This window comes from Oryzias latipes, chromosome 5, assembly GCF_053564925.1.
Source record: "Oryzias latipes strain Hd-rR chromosome 5, Olatipes_Hd-rR_3.1".
NCBI lineage: Eukaryota > Metazoa > Chordata > Actinopteri > Beloniformes > Adrianichthyidae > Oryzias > Oryzias latipes.
Genome location: NC_136241.1, coordinates 540519 through 560187, shown reverse-complemented (window position 1 = coordinate 560187; position 19669 = coordinate 540519). Strand labels below are relative to the sequence as shown.

Sequence of the window (19669 nt, the reverse complement as noted above, 5' to 3'; positions counted from 1 at the left end):
TGAGACCGTGGTCTCAGACCGCGCGCGGTTTTCGGACAACCCCCCCCAGGGGTTCCAGCGATGTCCAGGGCACACGTCGGCCAGCTCGAAGGACCAAATGTGAAGAAACTGGATTTTCTAGAAAGGACTGTATTTGTGTTAGTTCGTAACCCCGTCAGTTTCTTGCACACAGAAATAATGAATAACGACTCAGAGACAGTTACTTAGCTTTTGTGGAGGTTTTACTTCGCACAAACACGAAGGGGGCAGACATGAACATGGTACATTCAAAGTCCGAACCAACGAGCTCAGGGATGGGCTTTGGTATAAAAACCCTGCATTTACATATTCAGAAGATGGTCCGATGGGCCTCGTGTGAAAATCACGCCCACAGGTTACTGCTGGAGAGAAGCTCCAAGGCTAAAGTGAAGATAAGTCTGAGGCCTGCTCAGCAGAAAACATGCACAGAAAAGAGGGAGTATGGGAAGAAACTGTTAGAACAATAGTTTGGCTGTGCTTTCTTCAAATGTAATATAATTTTGAGATGACAATACATGCTCAGTGAATTAAGTTTAAACCATTAGTGTAATAAAAGTTAAAGGCAGTTTCTAACTATTCTATTTCTAATTATTCCTAACAGACAGTGTTCTTTTGGTTGGATGCTTCATTTTTGAGTCTACCAACATAGAGCTGATGTGCCTTACCAAAAAGCTCCAGCTTTGTCTCATCTGTCCAAAGGACATTTTCCCAGAAGCTTTGTGGCTTGTCAACATGCATTTTTGCTAATTCCAGTCTGGCTTTTTTATGATTTCCTTTCAACAGCGGTGTCCTCCTCTTTCGTCTCCCATGAAGTCCACTCTGGCTCAAACAACCACGAATGGTGTGATCTCACAGTGATGTACCTTGATGTAGGAGTTCACCTTTAATGTCTTTGGAGGTTGTTCTGGGCTCTTTGGATACAGTTCCAACTCTCCGTCTCCTCAATTTGTCATCAATTTTCCTCTTCCGGCCACGTCTAGGGAGGTTGGCTACTGTCCTGTGTGTCTTAAACTTCTGAATAATATGTGCCACTGTTGTCACAGGAACTTCAAGCTGCTTAGAGATGGTTTTATAGCCTTTACCTTTACCATGTTTGTCTATAATTGCGTTTCTAATGTCCTGGGACAATTCTCTTCTTGGCTTTCTGTAGTCCATGTTCAGTGTGGTTCACACCTTTTCACCAAACAGCAACGTGACTATTTGTCTCCCTTTAAATATGCACACTGACTGATTCTGGGTTTGAAAACAGCTGTGATGTCAATTAAAGGACATACCTGAGTTCATCATGACCCCCTGGGCAATTAGTTCACCGTCTTTTATGGAGGTACCATCATTTTTGTCCAGCCCTATTTCATAGTTTTTTTTAAATAATTCTGTTAATTAACAACTCAAAAGTAATGTCTGATTTTGATTATTAATGTGACACATGCTGCTCTGAAATGGACATGTAAACCATGCATAAAACACTAGATCACCATGATGAAGTGGGTTTAAAAGGGAAAACACAACTGCATTATTACTTTCTCATTAGAAATGCCCACTTTGAAAAACTGTCTTAGGACGCTGTCACTTCATAAAGAATTGAATGAGCAAAGCAATGAGTGGATGAAGATTATGGCCAATCTGCAGGAGAGGATCCTCTGCTGGACGATCAGGCTGATCACGACATCAACTCTGTGGCTGGAGTTCTTAAACTCTACTTCCGCGAGCTGGAAAACCCCATCTTTCCTGAAGAGCGTTTCATTGACCTTATATCTTCCACCAGTAAGTCACACCCAAGAAAATGTCTCTTTTTTTTTTTTTACATTGTTATTATAAACCCCTTCTTTTTATTTTCCAGAGCTTGACTCGGGTGTTGAAAGAGCTCATCATATACAGCAGATAATTGTGACTCTTCCACGGCCTGTGATCGTGGTCATGAGATACCTGTTTGCTTTTCTAAACCAGTAAGTCTCATCAGGACGACATTAAGGTTCGTGCTGCTGGTGCTTTACCTCCAACAATTTATTTGTCTCCAAGTCTCTCCCAGTACAGTGATGAGAACATGATGGACCCTTACAACCTTGCTATCTGCTTTGGCCCAACTCTGATGCCCATACCAGACGACCAGGATCCTGTGGCCTGTCAAGCGCACGTTAATGAGATCATTAAGACAATCATCGTCCATCACGAGGCCATCTTCCCAGCCCAACGAGAACTCGAAGGACCTGTTTATGAAAAATGCATGGCAGGGGTGGAGGAGTACTGGTAGGTGGACAGGCGCACATAACAAAAAAATTCCTACATCACCCACCTCTGCATCTTACTAAAGCAGAATGTTATTATTTTTTGGATTATTTATTGATTTTATCTGAAGCACTTTGTGTCCTTTAGCAGGAAAAGGGATCTATGAATAAAGTTAAATTTGAAATTTATTTAATAAGCTTGGTGGAAAAGTTTGTAAAATTATTTAGTTTCCTAGTTTTTTATTTTATACTCGTAATAATTGCTTTCATGTTAAATACAGTAGTTATTTCCTTTTCTTTCATGTCAGCTTTTGTTGTACAATAGATTAGGTTGTGTTACATTTTTCACATTAAAAATGTCTTCAGAGCCAAAGAAACATTGTGGTAACAAAAAACAGGGGAAAAAAATGTAAGGAGACTTTTCAGGAAAGCCTGCCTTCTTTTTTGTTTTAAGCTGACCAGTTATGGCCAGAAATGGAAAATAACGTCATAGATGCTTAAATATTTACTTGGATGTCAGGTTTATAATTATACTTATGGAAAACATGTCTATACATGATGGAAAAAGGGCTTGTACTGATCTTTCCTCACAAATAAACAGCAAACAACTTTTTTCTCAAAGTAAATTAATAGTCCTCCAATAATCCATTTAGTTCTTTGTCCCTTTTTAAAATTATGATAGTTCCGTTTCTAGCCAAAATGAAAAAAAACTGTGTTGTTTTCAAGGACATAATTTATGCAGAACGGGAGGAGTTCATCAGAACTTCACCTCGTAATTGTGGGCCGGACCATTGGCACGGAGCAACCCCACCCCCCTTCCAGTCACCCATAACTGAGAGCTGTTTATGCGCTGTCTTGCTAGCTTACAGCCCCTCACACCCCTAACCTCACATTACCAGTGCAAGAAAAATGGTGAACAAAATTGGGGCTTTTCAGCCAGATTCCAGCTCAGAAAAAGAAAACGAAGACGTTCATGGATATTTTTGTGTGCAAGTGGACGCATCAGAATGGAGCGAATCAGGGAGTTTGTGGCCTGCCCATCAGATTTTCTATGTCACAAAATACAATCTTTTTTAACTGACATTTTTTGTCTGCTCCTGGTTCACAACGATTTGAATAAAGAAATACACAGAAATTTTCTTCATAAAAGTTCTCCATCACAAGAATAATGCCACATAAACGTGTTAAAAACACCAAAAACGCTTATTTTCTTTAGAACAACTTTTTTTTCTCCCTCTGTATTGAAACGGAATTACATTTGTTACAACACTGGGATGTGAGCTCTGATATGCTCTTCTGAAAGCAAATTCTACCAACCTGGCTGTGGGGCGTTTCTGAGATTCTGATTCAGGAAATGTTTTTGGATTTGTACATGAGTCTTGAAATAAGTAAGATGTTCAATATGCATTAAAGTGTAGTTTCTTTTTTTGCTTTTTGTGCAGTGAGAGTCCTCACAGTGAGCCAGGAGCTCTGGATGACATTGACAATGGCACTGGACCAAACACAAGTGATGAAGGTGAGTCATCCATCAGCACCGCTGGTGTCTACAGAAAAAAAGAGTGTTTGAGACTAGAATGATTTGTGCTTTGTGCTCTGTATTGCAGAAATGGAGCCAATTGAGGCCATTGCCAAATTTGATTATGTGGGTCGAAGTCAAAGGGAGCTGTCCTTTAAAAAAGGAGCCTCGCTGCTTCTGTACATGCGAGCTTCAGATGATTGGTGGGAGGGCAGACACAGTGGTGTGGACGGGCTAATCCCACATCAATACATTGTAGTGCAAGACTTGTAAGTATGAGCAACATATTTCTGTTATACAACGAAACCGTAGGCGCTACAAATGAATGCTTTTGTTTGAATCAATAAAAAACTGTTAATTGCCACAAAAACAAAAGCTTTATTTAAAGTCCAAAGCAAATCTTGGTTTTCTTAAGAACACCCTGACTTTGTAGGGCAGACCATGCAGCACTTATCCTGGCAGCGTGCTAAAACGCCATTTTATTTTTACGCTAAGTGCTCGGTAACAAAACTCCTTTAATGTCGGTCTGGGTTTTATTGTTTCATTCTTTTTTAAACAGGCTGAGCCCTGAGATTTAGAACTAAACCACACAAATGGCTGCTAGCACTGCATGCAACTTGTGAGTCTGTTTTAGAGGTGGGGTTTCCAGTCTTGATTTAACCTTTGTGCTATCCTATGACCCCACCCTTCCATTGACGTGTTCTCCCTACCATGACAAAAGGTGGATAAAGGTGGAAAGATTTCACGTAATCCATGGACTCCAGTGAAGATCACAAATTATTGAAGAAAAAAGCTTCAGAGCACTGGCTAGTGGGTCTAGATGACCCAACTCCCAATGTTAAAGTGCCTATGATAGCACAAGGGTTAAAACATGTATTGTAATGTTAGAAAAAATAAAATCCTGGACTTGAACATGTTTGAAGACATCAAAATATTAACAAATGTCAGAAACACCAGAGGCTGAAGGTGAAAAGACCTTTTGTACAATATAGAAGTGGTAGTGCCCTATGAGGTGCCCATTATCACAAATTATTGGATGACACAGCCGCATGCTTTTGTGAACTCTGTTAATTTCTGATAATGGACACTTCGAAGGCCATTATCCCGCTTTTACCAAATATTCAATTAATTTTTAGTACTTCATTCATGTTATTTCTTTGGTTCAAATTACTTTTTCAAGTAGTGCGGCGCGTTGTCAGAGAAAATCCTTTCTGACTTCTAATATCTTAACAATTGGAAATGTTATGTTCAGTACTCTTTAACTATTTTTTAATCCTGAAGACTGAACTGTAAGCCTTGAGTATAAGCAAGTCTGTTATTTTAAACACAGTTCCACCTCTTAGTGACAGCCCACCACTGCATAAAAGGTTCCATTTAGTAAAAAATGTACGTTTTGCTCCACAGATAATGAAAGTCTGTTGTTTGGCTTTAAGAGGCAGCTCTACCGTGTGTCTTGGCTGTCTTCATTATTAGGAATTTTTTTCACTTGAAAGGAAAACACAATTCTCCATATTTATACAAGATTGTTGCAAGACGAGATTTTCAAGCGGTCCATGTGAGTGAAGCCTTACTCAGAAATACCCTGGGCAAACCTGTACGGGGCACTTAGGTGACCCGCCGGAAATATCAAATACATTTACTGCTCTGTAAACACATAGTGAAAAAGTTCATGCACTTATTTTTCTACCCAGGTGCTGCTGGTGACTGGTTGTAGCAAACACTCAAAAGGGCAATTAAGAGGGAACCCCCCCCCCACAAACTGCGACCTGGGCAAGCGGCTAATTAGTGCTGATCGCATGACTTGCGTACAGCGTGACTTGTAGAATTGAGTATAATAAAACAATCAGAGAATAGTTTGTGGGGGTGTCCTATGGGCATTTACGTGTCACCTGCACTCTGGTGGTCAGTAAGGGGTCAGTAGTGTGACGTAAAGGCGCAGGTGGTTGAGCAGGTCGTCCAATGTTCTAAGGGTTGGCGGTTCAAACCCCGCTCCCCTCAGTCAGCTGTCGTTGTGTCCTTGGGCAAGACACTTCACCCTCCCTGCCTCCACTGGTGTGTGAATGTGCATGAATGTCCCAGTGATGGTAGGCGCCAACTTGCAGCCACGTCCCCATCAGTCTGCCCCAGGGCAGCTGTGGCTGCATCAGTAGTTACCCTCACCAAGTATGAATGAATGATGGACACATTGGAAGAACTTGGAGCATCTGGAAAAGCACAGATAAATATTATTATTATTATTATTATTAAGGGCATCACCAGTACATGATACGTGTGTGTAACTTCTATTATTCTTATAAATACGTTCACGATACATTACTAAACACACAACAATGGTACGTTCCATTTTCATGATATCTTTTGATGTGGCCCCCCAAGCCTCAAGACACACATGTGCCCTCTTTAACCCTTGTGCTATCCTAGGCACTTTAACATTGGGAGTTGGGTCATCTAGACCCACTAGGAAGTGCTCTGAACCTTTTTTCTTCAATGATTTGTGATCTTCACTGGTGTCCATGGATTACATGAAATCTTTCCACTTTTATCCACCTTTGTCATGATAGAGAGAACACGTCAATGTAAGGGTGGGGTCATCTAAGATAGCACAAGGGTTACGATGCAGCAGCTCCTCTCTCAAACCCTCTATGAGCCCAGACCACCCAAAACCCACAGCACCTATGGGTGCATGTAATTAAGTCTTTACCAGGGCTTAAGATCTGAAAGGGGTGTGAATGCAGGTTTTGACATTAGCCATTGAGTAAGCATTGCATCATGTGTGTATCAGGGATGATGCGTTCTCAGACAGCATCCAGAGGTCTGACAGTGAGATCAGCTCTGGACCGCGCCATGACGACTGGACCTTCTCCAGAAGCGAGCGTCAGTCTCCTGGTGAGCACAGATCTGAGAACCGCTTTGGACATGTAGTTGGACGGTGAGTTGTTGTATGATTTGACAGGAAACATGGCATATTTTGGTAAATTATCGACCAGTTTCTCAAAGCTAAATAACCGTGTTCTCTGAGCTTAGAATGAGATTCCGATCCGATGGAGCCGTAGTTCCTCGCCACAGGAATGGTGCAGACAATCAAAGCCCCATCAGGGCTGCAGATCAGCCCCCCAGGGTCATGCCTCGTCCCTGCAGCCCTCATAAAATAGCCGTTAGCAGGTGCCAAACAGACAGCCTGGAAAAGCGGCGCCTCACCACGTTCCATGCTGGTTCGATCAGCCTCCCTGACAGGAAGTTCGGCAACAGCCACGTTCAGCGATCGTCAGCAGGCAGCGTTCGACACACGAGTTTAGGGGACCCCAAAGCACTGGAGGCCGAGGCCCTTGCTGAGGTAAGTGTGGGGACAAGTAATTACAAATCAAGAAAAAGATACTTACAGTTTGGACGGCCATTAGTATATTTTTGTTGGAAAGATAAATCTTATGAGCTTATTTATAATGTTCCAAATTTTAAAGGTCATCATTTGACTTTTCTTTGTTAAAGTCCCCCTCCAACCGTCTTTTGATCTATTGTAAAGTGATCCCAGTGGTGTTTTAATCAGGAATATTCTGTTTTTAGCCTCAATCCAAAAACCTGTGTGGTTTTCGGCAGAGTGGCAGGAGTTCATCAAAAATTCTCCTCTGAGCTGTTAGCAGGACTGTTGGTGCAGAGTAAACCTGCCCTCTTCCCATCATTCACTCTTGCTGCCCCTCACACCCCCGACCTAATATTACCGGTGGAGCAAAAATGGCGAGCAATATTGCAGCTATCCAGCCGTCCAGTTTAGATCCAGATTCCAGCTCAGACGAAGGAAACAGAGACGTTCATGAATCTATTTGTCTGACAGTGGATGCATCAGAATGGAACGGAGCAGGGAACTAGTGGCCTGCCGTAGTAGTTTCTATGTCAAATACGTTTTTTTCGTCTGCTCCTGATTCGCAACAACTTGAACAAATAAGTAGTCAGAAATGACATTTTCTGCTTGATTGTTTCATTTGTCCTTCATAATCAGGAAAATACCACAAGAACACATTAAAACCACCAAAAGCAATATTTTCATTGGATCGAGTCTTCAGATTGCTTCAGTTTGGTCGATTACTTTGTCTCCTAAAATAGATTTATTTTGCTGTTTCTTTCAGGACATTGAAAAGACAATGAACACAGCTCTGCATGAACTACGAGAGCTAGAGAGGCAGAATGTAGCCAAGCATGCCCCTGATGTGGTCCTTGACACTTTGGAGCCCCTCAAGCACCCCGCTGGAGCCCAGGACATGCCCGCCAGTCCTCTGCACACCATAGTGATCAGAGATCCTGACGCAGCCCAACGACGTAGCAGCAGCAGCTCCTCCTCTGAGACCATGATCACCTTTAAGCCGGCCCTCTCAGTGCGTAGACCGAGCGCGCCTCTCAGGCCTCCACCTGTCAGACCTGTCCGGCCGGCCCCTGTTATCGGACAGGGCTACGGTCCACATCGCTCCAGCAGCTCCAGCTCATCTGGTCTGGGCAGTCCAGGAATTACCCCCACGGAGAGGGTCTTTCCAAAAGCACCTTCACCATCACCGTCCACCTCTTCCTCTTCCTCAGACAAACAGGGCAACGTGTAGTTTGTCTGCAGTCCAGTAGCTAAACTATGCTTTGAATGACTTCCATCGAACCCTAATTCACATCTGCAAACACCTGTGACCAGGTGAAGCAACGCACAACAACAGAAATGTGACTCGTGTCAGTACTAACACATGTCCTTGAAGTCTCAATTATTGTCAAGTGTTACAAATTTGCACAATATTGATTTAATTTGATGTATTAACCATAAACAGTCTGTGATCAGCGTTCTGCACCACAAATACGGAGGCAGGAAAATAAGACCAAAAAACAACTTTAGAGCAACCTCTTTGACTAATTTTTAGAATGACTATATTTATGGCATTATTTTAAATGACGCTTGTTACGAATCAAGATATGCATTGAATTTTTTTCTGTTAAAATTTAAACAGCCCACTGAGGCAAAGACATATCAAGCAGCCTGGCTTGATGTAGCATTTGACAGGAAGTTTAACTTCAAGAGTGAAAGGTTGCACTTTCTTTCATGACCACTAGATGCTGGCTCCAAAGAAATGGCAGTTAATTCATGCGGTGCCCACAGCCTGAAGTTGGACTTTGATTTAGATGTTCTAATCAGTGTATTCTATGCATTGTGGCCTAAAGGAAGTTAGATGTGTATATTTGTTAATCGTCTGTATATCCTGATACGCGCGGCAGCACACTGGTTGAAGCACAAATAGGACCAAGTGGCTTGTATTTTTAGCTGGCAAGTTAGCAGCTGCTGTGAGGGCCTGCTTGTGCAGCAGATTCCTTCCGTCATTCATTTTCATAGCTGACTTACAAACCCACTGTGATTACAGATCTGTAGGAGTCAATCATCTGTCATTTAAAACTTTTTTTCTAAGAGGGATTGTCCCACTATTGCTGCCCCCCCCCCCCCCCCCCCCGCCTCAGTTTTAGAATGTCTCGACAAAGGTTAATGGAGGATTTCTGGTGTAATAATCAAAAGAACTTGTCACAGCGGGCAAAAAAAGACAATTTAATGGACTACTACAGTTGCAAACAATATAGGAACTTTGCTGCACTTAAACTTCTGTATTCCTTATATTGAAACTATACTGAAGCTGTCTGCATCTTAGGTGACTGCTACAGACTTGGCAGATGTTTAGCTGAAAGTGTTGATTACTGTTGGTGATATTTGTTTTCTGTCCCGTTAGGTTGACCAATATATCTTTTCAGTGTTATCGGTACATATAATGAAATTAATCTACACATATTCTTAAAGGATGCTTGTAAATATAACAATGTATTATAGTAACAGGAAATTATCATTTGTAGTGTGTAGATTTTTGTAATTCTTACCTTGGCACAGATATCAATAGAACAATAAATTGATGCAATGTCACATATTTCTGAAGGGTTTTGTCCATCTTGTGGCTTTGGGAGTTGTGTTTGCATGGATGTTAACAATGGGATTATCCAAACAAATAAAACTCATAATACTTAAAAAAATATGCTTTCATACTGCTACACTGAAAATAAAAAAAACAAAGGCAATTTATAACAGCAGAAAAAACTAAGAGCTATGAAAGAAAAATTAAAAGCAGACCGTGCCAAAACATTAACAAGAAAATAATTTACGTCAAAATTCCAAACACTTCAGAGGCTCTTTTTTTTATAACATGTTACGCATAAAATATGATATTATAGGGAAGCATATGCAGTATCTTTGATGATCAACCTTACAACTTGCCACTGATTCCCCTCAGTAGTATAGATCTGGGTACATGCTTCTGTATGTTTTTGATGGCTCCACAGTGCCACCTACTTGTCAACACTTTAATAGCATCACTTACACGTTTTTGTTTCAGTGCCATCAAAAACAGCCTTCCTGTGATTGTTGTAATAGCTTTAGTTTCTATATCCTACTGACTACCACAGGACATTTTTTTAAACCACTACAATTCCTAGAGCCCCACCCCTTCACATTTGGCCCAATTGTCCTCTTTGGAGGCCAAAAGGGGTTGAATCAGTCGGATGCAGCGGTTTGGATATTTACGCGTTTCGACATGTACTCTATGGAGTGAGTATTTCTGCCACCACGTTGCGGACAAAACTTTCTAAGGTGCAAACGAAAACATTAAATTTGTCAGTCAAAAGTGTGAAAAAAGCATTTCTGCTCAAATTTGACTGTTTGGACTTTTCAACTACAACTGAGAAAATGTGCTTTTGAGTGCATTTTGTGCTCAAAAACCATTTTGTCAGTCAACATTGTCAAAAGTGTGAAAAAAATATTTTTACTTAAATGTGACTGTTTGGATTTTTAAACTTACAATGAAAAACACTAACCCTGACCCTACACTAAATAACAAAATGTTATACATCCGTGGAGATTTCAATATCAATCTGATAAACCACAGCAAACATAAAGCAACCGACCACTTTATCAGCAGAATGTATGCTATGAGTTTATATCCAACCATAACAAGACCCAGCAGAATCACTACTCAAAGTGCTACTCTTATTGATAACATATTTACAAATAATATAGAATACACTCATATGAGTGGACTAATGACATGTGACATAACTGATCATTTACCAGTTTTTGCACTATTTGACATCAATGTGAAGTCAAAGAAAATGATAAAAGAACCAGTCTACAAAAGGTTAAGAAATGAAACAACCATGAATTGTCTTAATAATGACTTATCCAGACAAAACTGGAACTCTGTGCACAGAGATTAAGATGTGGACATTGATTATAAATGTTTTTTTTTATATATATATTTAGCTCACTTTACAAAAAGAATTGCCCAATTTATAAATTTAAGAACAAATTTGCCAAGTGCCCTTGGTTAACTACCGGTCTACAAAATGCTTGTAAAAAGAAAAATAACCTCTATAAAAAATTCTTAAAAGAGAGGACAACAGAAACTGAACAAGTCATGTAAAAATAAACTAACTGAAATAACACGGCACCAAAAAAAAAGAGTACTTCAATAAACTACTGAATGAAAACAAAAACAATGTAAAGAGATTTTGGGAAAATAATTAACATCATTAAAAATGGGACAAATAACTGAACTTACCCAGATTACTTTACAGATGAGAAGGGTCAAAGCTTTAACATCCATGAAGCAGCAAATGACCTCAATTATTATTTTGTAAACGTGGGTCCAGAGTTGGCAGCAGAACATCCAAAATGTAAAACTAGCAAAGACATAAATCGACCATGGAAAAGATGTTTCCGGAAGGCGGAGATTCAAACACATGTTAAAAGGACTGGGTTTTTTTTTTTTGTTTTTTTTTTAATTCTCTTTTTATTCAGATTTTCATACAAAAATAACATAAGTGGAAAACAGTTTTACTTTTTTAAGTGTAATCCAACAATCCAACAACAACAACAAAAAAAAAAAATATATATATATATATATATATATATATATATATATATATATATATATATATATATATATATATATAATAAACATTAAGTGGAAGACATCACATTTAACAATCGGTATGGAGCTCAGTTATTATTCTTTCATAATCTCAAAAATGTCTATGAATGGTTGCCAGGTTTTGTAAAATTCTTCTTGCTTTCCTTTAAGTGTGAATCTGATATTTTCTAGTCGCAAATGTTTCATAATGTCTCGCATTAGTACTATACGGGTAGGGGGCCTTTTTTGTTTCCAATTTAACAAAATTAAACGTCTTGCCAAAAGTGTTACAAATCTTATAACTGTTTTTTGGGAGTTTGATAGGTCTCTGTCGTTTGGTGCTACTCCAAACAAAGCTGTAAGTGGATCTGGTTTAATTGTTGTTTTAAAAGTACTTGACAAAATTTGAAACAGATCTTTCCAGTACTTCCCAATACAAGGGCAACTCCAAAACATATGTGCTAATGAAGCAAATTGTTAATGCATCGATCACAGGAAGAACACACTGATGGGAACATTCGTGACAGTTTCAACTTGGATAGATGTAATCTGTGTAGAACCTTAAACTGTAAGAGACCATGGCGGATACACACAGATGAGGAGTGAACATTTTCTTGTGCTTTTGTCCATTGACTATCTGTGATTATCACTCCCAAGTCTTTCTGCCAGGCATCCCTAAAATGTTCCAATGTGGTGTTACAGTTCAGTTGTGACAGCATATTGTGTATTTTTGTTATCAGGCCTTTTTTAAATGGGTCGAACAGAAACAATTTATCCAGGGGAGACTCCGGGGGTCGACCGGGAAAGGACGAGAATATACTTTTTATAAAACTTCTGATCTGCAAATACTTGAAGAAGTCATTACTGTTCAAATTGAATTTTTGTTGTAATTGTTGGAATGTGGGAAAGATATTATCAATAAATAAATCCTTTAATTGTAGGCCTTTGTGGTTCCATTGGAGAAGAGATATATTGGAAATTGAAAGTGTGAATGCCTGGTTATTAGTCAATGGAGCTTGTATGGAAGTATCATTCCAGCCGTAATATTTTCTAATTTGGGTCCATATTTTAATTGAGTGAGAGACAACAGGGTTCTTAAAATTACATTTAGGAATAGGTAGAGCAGAGTAAATCAGGGCCCTTAGTGAGATAGAATAGAATAGAATAGAATGGCTTTATTGTCATTGTGCATAGTACAATGAGATTTAAGCATCACCATCAGTGCAAGAACAGTAAGGAAGGGAAAAGTAGTAAAGATAACATTGTAATATAATAAAATCAAACAAGCAAACAAACAGTATATACAAGTGTGCAATATAAGCTGTAAACTGTTTTGGAGAGTGCCGAGATAATTGTGCAAAAATTGCGTATGAAAAAACTGTGCAAAGACATGTCAAAGTGCAGAGGTGGCAATGAGGTAGATAGATGACACTGTGGACAGATTGTGGACAGAGTTAACAGGAATGTTTTTATGTTTTTGGTTTTTTTTGTTTCTTATCTGTGCATTCGGGAATTGAGGATTGTTATTGCCTTTGGAAAGAAGCTGTTTTTTAGTCTGTTCGTTTTGCTTCTGATGCCTCTGTAGCGCCTCCCGGAGGGCATCAGGTTGAACAGGTCTGAGCCGGGGTGTGAACTGTCCTTAATGATGTTCTGAGCCCTAGTGAGACAGCGCGCGGAGTAGATGTCCGTCAGGGTGGGGAGAGGGCACCCAATGATTTTCTCAGCTGTCTCTACGACTCTCTGCAGTCTCTTTTTAGCCGCGGCCGTGCAGCTGCCGAACCAAACAGTCATGCAGTAAGTGAGCAGGCTCTGGATGGATGACTGGTAGAAGGTCAGCAGCAGGTTGGTTTTAATTTTGTTCTTCCTGAGGAGCCTCAGGAAGTGCAGACGCTGCTGAGCCTTCTTGATGATGGCAGTGGTGTTGTCTGTCCAGGAAAGGTCTGCAGAGATGATGATGCCGAGGAACTTGAAGGTGTGGACCCTCTCCACATGCTCCCCATTAATAAGGAGGGGGGCTGGGTCCGCGCCATGTTTCCTGAAGTTGACTATGATCTCCCTGGTTTTGTTGGTGTTCAGGGTGAGGTTGTTCTCTGAGGACCAGGTTGTCAACTTCAGGACCTCCTCTCTGTAGGCAGACTCCTCCCCCCTGGGAATGAGTCCGACCACCGTGGTGTCGTCGGCAAACTTTATGATGCAGTTGTTGTTGTGGGCTGGACTGCAGTCGTAAGTGTAGAGGCAGTACAGCAGGGGGCTTAGCACACAGCCCTGTGGGGCCCCAATGTTCAGTGTGCGGGTGGAGGAGTGGTGGGGGCCAAGTCTCACAGTTTGTGTTCGGTTTGTGAGGAAGTTTTTAATCCAATTGCATGTGAGGGGTGGGAGGCCGAGAGTGAGCAGTTTATTGCAGAGTCTGTCCGGGATTATTGTGTTAAAAGCAGAACTGTAATCCACAAAGAGCATCCGGACGTAGCTCTGCTGCTGCTCCAGGTGGTTCAGTGCGGAATGGAGAGCCACGGCTACGGCGTCCTCTGTGGATCTGTTCTTGCGGTATACGAACTGGTGGGTGTCCAAGTCAGTGGGGAGGTGGTCTCTGATGTGCTGGAGCATCAGCCTTTCAAAGCACTTCATTATGACTGGTGTGAGGGCCACTGGGCGATTGTCATTGAGGCTGGTGGTAGGAGATGTTTTTGGCACAGGGATTATGGTTGCTGATTTCAGGCAGGATGGTATTGCTGCCTGGGCCAGGGAGATGTTGAAGATATTTGCGAAGGTGGGGGCGAGCTGATGGGCGCACGCCCTGAGCACTTTGCCTGGAACTCCGTCGGGGCCAGCAGCCTTCTTGGGGTTCACTGCTAGGAGCACCCGTCTGACGTCGTGCTCCTGTACAGTGAGTGGGGGTGTGTTGGGGCCGGTGGGGGTTGGGGGTGTTGGACTGTTTCGTGGCGAGCAAAGAAGCAGTTAAGCTCCTCTGCCTGTGTAGCATCTGGAGCTGCTGTGGACACATCACAGCCCCTGAAGTTGGTGATGTCCTGGATGCCTCGCCAAACTTCTCGCGGGTTGTTGCTGGAAATGTGGGCCTCCATGCGCCTCCTGTGGTCTGCCTTGGCTGCTTTTACTCCTCTTTTCAGGTCAGCATGGGCAGCACTGTCCGGGTTTGCAAGTTTCTTTGTCCATCCCTGTCCAGTCGGTCCCCCGGGTGTCCAACCAAAGTGACAGAGAGCGGATGTTACAAGACCAGTAGTAAAGACGAAAACATGGTAATCCCATACCTCCTTGACTCGTAAGAAAGTTTTCTTGATTTTTGGAGTTTTTTTTGTTCAAAAGGACTGTTTTTAAAGTTTTCCAGGCTCTCAAGAAAATTTACGAGTAATTTGCACGTAACTTGTGCGTCAGTAGGTCTTAACTTGGGAATCCAGATATATCTGCATTAATGTTTTAATCTGTGCTAGAACTATTGTCAGGGAAATAAACTTTGTGTATTTTTAATCCGTTTGAATCCTTGGTTTGCTTTACCACTCTCGACTATCGGACACGCATGGATGGAAAGAACTGAAAAGCGAAGAATTCTTTCCTACAATCTCAAACTCAATATTTCTCTCTGATGTGAACGAAAATGAACTGATATGAATTGTAAATAAAATCAATATTAAAAACTCAAAAGATTGTTAGGATGTAGATATGACAGTGGTGAAAAGGGTAATTAACAGGATCTCTAAGCCTTATAACTTACAAATTTACAAGATTACAAGATTTCATGTAATCCATGGACACCAGTGAAGATCACAAATCATTGAAGAGAAAAGGTTCAGAGCACTGTCTAGTGGGTCTAGATGACCCAACTCCCAACGTTAAAGTGCTTAGGATAGCACAAGGGATAAAGAAACTCTGATTTCCCAATATGAAGATAAGAGGAGTTGAGGATGAATAGGTGTACCAAATTATTTCCAAAAATGTGTAAACTTGATTGTGTTGAAATAATCAAAGCTCTTTTAATTAAAATCAATTAGTATTACATTGTAATGTGCAATAATGATTACTAAAATGTTTAAATTACAATCAATAAGCTATTGATCTTCTTTACTTGATCCACAATGTGTAGAAAAAATTACTGGTTTATTGTGATAATATGTTCTAATAATAATCAATGATTATTACATATTGGTTACCAATACTGTTTACTGAAATCATGAATGTTTTCCGAAGATGATCATTTTGTTACTTGGAAAGAATCTACCGGATTGCAAAAACTGTAAAACTATAAAATGAATTAACTCAGCAGGGGTGGGATTATATAAATTCGCTTCTTCCCACTCCTTTTCAAGCAATAAATCAAGCTCCACTTGACTTCAGTTAATGATCACTGTATTTAATTAAGCTAAATGTGATTTAGGTAACTTTTTTGTTTTGTTTGATTTTCTGTCTTTATAAATTCTGCATTTCAACATTTCTGTAATGAGTTTGACAAATATGTGTAAATTCTTTTGTCATGTTCGGACGTAAGTTCAGAGTGACCCAGGTGCTGGAACCCGGAAGGAGGCTCGGACAAAGAGGCACGTTTTAGGATTTTAATGGAGAAGTAGATGAATGTGGAGTCTTTCCAGGCGGAGGCGCGGCTGCTGGCTGGAGGTATCTTGCTGCGGAAATCCAGGCGTGAGCACACAGGACCAATTGTCTGCGACCAGGTAAGTATCCAGAGAGGTTTTTCCTGAGGCAGAGCGAGAAGCACAATGAGTAAGGCAAAACGTGACAATATTCAGAGACATGAGAATTGACCAGGTTCTGCAACATAGGAGGAACAACGAACTGGCGTCGAGTGAAGATCCAGAAGCTCCTTAAGAAGACTGCAGAATGATGAGGTGAGTTGAAACAGCTGGTCGCGTCCAGAGCAGAGTAGGCGGGGGAGGGGAGAGTGACTGACAGAGGCAGCCATGACATCTTTATTTCTTTGACTACAGTGCTTGAAATAAATCAATAAATCAAATCAAATCAAAACTAATCAAGTGCCAAAAGTGTGAAAAAAGCATTATTGCTCAAATCTGACTGTCTGGACTTTTTAACTTACAATGTGAAAATTAAAAACACTTGTTTTCAACTACAAATGAGAAAACCAGCTTCTGAGTGCGTTTTGTGCAAGTCATTTTGTCAGTCAAAAGTGCCAAAAGTTTAAAAAAAGCATTTTTTCTCAAGTCTAGTTATTCAGACGTTTCAATATGGAATGAAAAACACTTGATTTAAACAACAATTTAGAAAAAGAGCTGTTGAGTGCGTTTTTCCATCAATATCGATTTTGTCAGTCAAAAGTGCCAAAAGTGTGCGAAAAGCGTTTTTTCTCAAATCTGAATGTTTGAACTTTTCAAACTTAAAATGTGAAAATTAAAAACACTTTTTTTAAACAAAAAATGAGAAAAAGAGCTTCTGAGTGTGTTACGTGCTCAAAAACCATTTTGTCAGTCAAAAGTGTAAAAAAAGCATTTCTGCTCAAATCTGACTGTTTGAACTTATCAAACTTAAAATGTGAAAATTAAAAACAGTTGTTTTGAACAACAAGAGAAAAAACATGCCTCTCAGAGCGTTTTTCGCTCAAAATTTCGCTCAAATCAAAATTTGCAAAACATTTTACAAAAGCATTTTTTCTCAAATCTGAATGTTTGAACTTTTCAAACTTAAAATGTGAAAATGAAAAACTTTTGTTGGAACTACAAATGAGAAAACCAGGTTCTGATTGCATTTTGTGCTCAAAAACATTTTTGTCAGTCAATAGTTCCTAAAGTGTGAAAAAGCATTTTTGCTCAAATATGGCTGTTTGGACTAGGGTTGTAAGAAAAAATCGATTCGGCAATATATCGCAATACGTCATTTGGCAATACTTGTATCTATTCAAAATGCTGCCAGATCGATATTTATTTAATTATTTCTGAGCATCCTTCAGCGTCTGACTCTTGTTGTCCACTTCATCCTCCGACTGCTAGTTGGCAGCAAAGAACATGGAGCCTCTTAGAGCAGCTCTACTCGCACAAGACAACAGACTGCAGCCAGTGGCAGCTTGTTCTGTTGTTATGAGACATGAACTATTTAGTTTTTACTTTGCATAGTTACCAAACAGAAACTCTGAGCCATGTTGCTGCCAGTTAAGATATGAAAACGTGGATTGCTGTGCTTTATAGCGTCTTAGATAAATAAGATAGACAATGAAGCACGGCAGCAGCTAATGGGCTAATGCACTTAGCATCTGCTAACATGCTAGCAAAGCGGGCTAAAGTTCTGCAGAACCTCAAAGCAATGGATTCTAGTTTAGGGACCTGATGGATCAGAGGGATGTGTACAATGCTCTGAAAAAGGCTGACATTGTGGTGATCAGCTTTACCAGTTTACTTCCGTGTGTGAGAAGCGTGGCTGCAAAGGTGCAACAGAGCAGATATGTAAACAAAGCCCCTTTTTTGTCACATTAAAGCAACTTTCCTTCGTTCTGTCATGCTGCCTCATCATCACACTTTATTGTTTCTGGAAAGAATCAGTGTGTGTCCCCCACCCTTTATTTTTGAAGCACCATTCAGGCTCCTGAACTATTTAAAACTAAAAGCAGTAGAGAAGCTACATTAATGCTGAAAATAAACAGCATTTTATTTCCCCAATAGAAATGTATTGGTTAAGGCTCATTCATTCTTTGTTTTTTCTTACACTGAAAAATATATATATATATTTTAAATCAGACAATGTTGACTGTTCCCTTTCTATATTTTAACTTAACAAAAAAAAAGCACTATGAATTTGCTTTGGTAAACGCAACTTATATATGAGATACAATTGCAGTGCTTAACATTGTGATCATTAAACCGAATTTGACCATTTTATTACAGTGGAAGACATTAAAATTCAGGTAGAATTTTTTTCAAAGTCATATTTAAAAAAACAGAAAGAAAACATGTTTCGGTAAAATATCGGGATACGTATCGTATCGCAGGGCGCGTATCGGGATACGTATCGTATCGCCAGACTCTTGCCAATACACACCCCTAGTTTGGACGTTTCAACTTGCAATGAAAAACGCTTGTTTTCAACAACAAAAGAGAAAACACGCTTCTGAGTGCATTACGTGCTCAAAAACCACTTTGTCAGTCAAAAGTGTCATAAAAACATTTTCAACTCTGAATATGACTGTTTTGACTTCTCAACTTACAATGTGACAAAAAATAATACTTTCTTGAACTGCAAATTAGAACTTTGACTTTTGAGTACATTTTGTGCTCAAAAATCATTTTGTCAGTCAAAAGTGCCAAAAGTGTCAAAAAAGTATTTTCGGCTCTGAAAATCATTGATTTGATTTCTTAGCTTACAATGTGATAAAAAATATCGCTTTTTGGTACTGCAAATGCGAACTTTACATTTTGAGGGTGTTTTGTGCTCAAACACTATATTGTCACTCAAAAGTGTCAAAAAAGCGTTTTTGGCTCTGAATATGCCTGTTTCGACTTTTCAACTTACAATTTGACAAAAAATAACACTTTCTTGAACTGCAAATGACAACTTTGACTTTTGAGTGCGTTTTAAACTCAAAAATCATTTTATCAGTCAAAAGTGCCAGTAGTGTCAAAAAAGCGTTTTCGGCTCGGAATACAACTATTTTGACTTCTCAACTTTCATTGTGAAAACAGAAAAAAAAACACATTCTTGAACTGCAAATGAGAACTTTGACTTTTGAGTACATTTTGTAATCAAACGCTATTTTGTCACTCAACAGTGCCAAAAGTGTCAAAAAATCATTTTCGGCTCTGAGTATGCCTGTTTCGACTTTTCTTTTTTTTTATAACTTAAGTTTTATTTTTCATTTTTTGTAAACAACATATAGAACACTTGAACATGACATCAAACGAATTAAGTCTTACATACAAAGAGGAGAAAAGGAAAGAAAAAAAATGATAATAATAAATAAAAATAAATAAATAAGC

The 19669-nt window shown here is 39.8% G+C and overlaps 1 protein-coding gene across 4 annotated transcripts in view; it reads left to right on the top strand.

The window, feature by feature from the left end:
* LOC144992072 (SLIT-ROBO Rho GTPase-activating protein 3-like) overlaps nt 1-9692 on the top strand; it is a 104820-nt gene extending 95128 nt beyond the window's left edge. For all 4 annotated transcript variants that reach the window (XM_078946713.1, XM_078946712.1, XM_078946715.1 and 1 more), the window contains 8 exons: nt 1648-1782; nt 1859-1964; nt 2038-2265; nt 3686-3759; nt 3848-4028; nt 6542-6688; nt 6784-7093; nt 7881-9692. In XM_078946713.1, coding sequence (XP_078802839.1) covers nt 1648-1782; nt 1859-1964; nt 2038-2265; nt 3686-3759; nt 3848-4028; nt 6542-6688; nt 6784-7093; nt 7881-8345 — 1646 coding nt within the window. In that variant the 3' untranslated portion in view covers nt 8346-9692. The remainder of the gene's footprint in view (nt 1-1647; nt 1783-1858; nt 1965-2037; nt 2266-3685; nt 3760-3847; nt 4029-6541; nt 6689-6783; nt 7094-7880) is intronic.
* The last annotated feature ends 9977 nt before the right edge of the window (nt 9693-19669 follow it).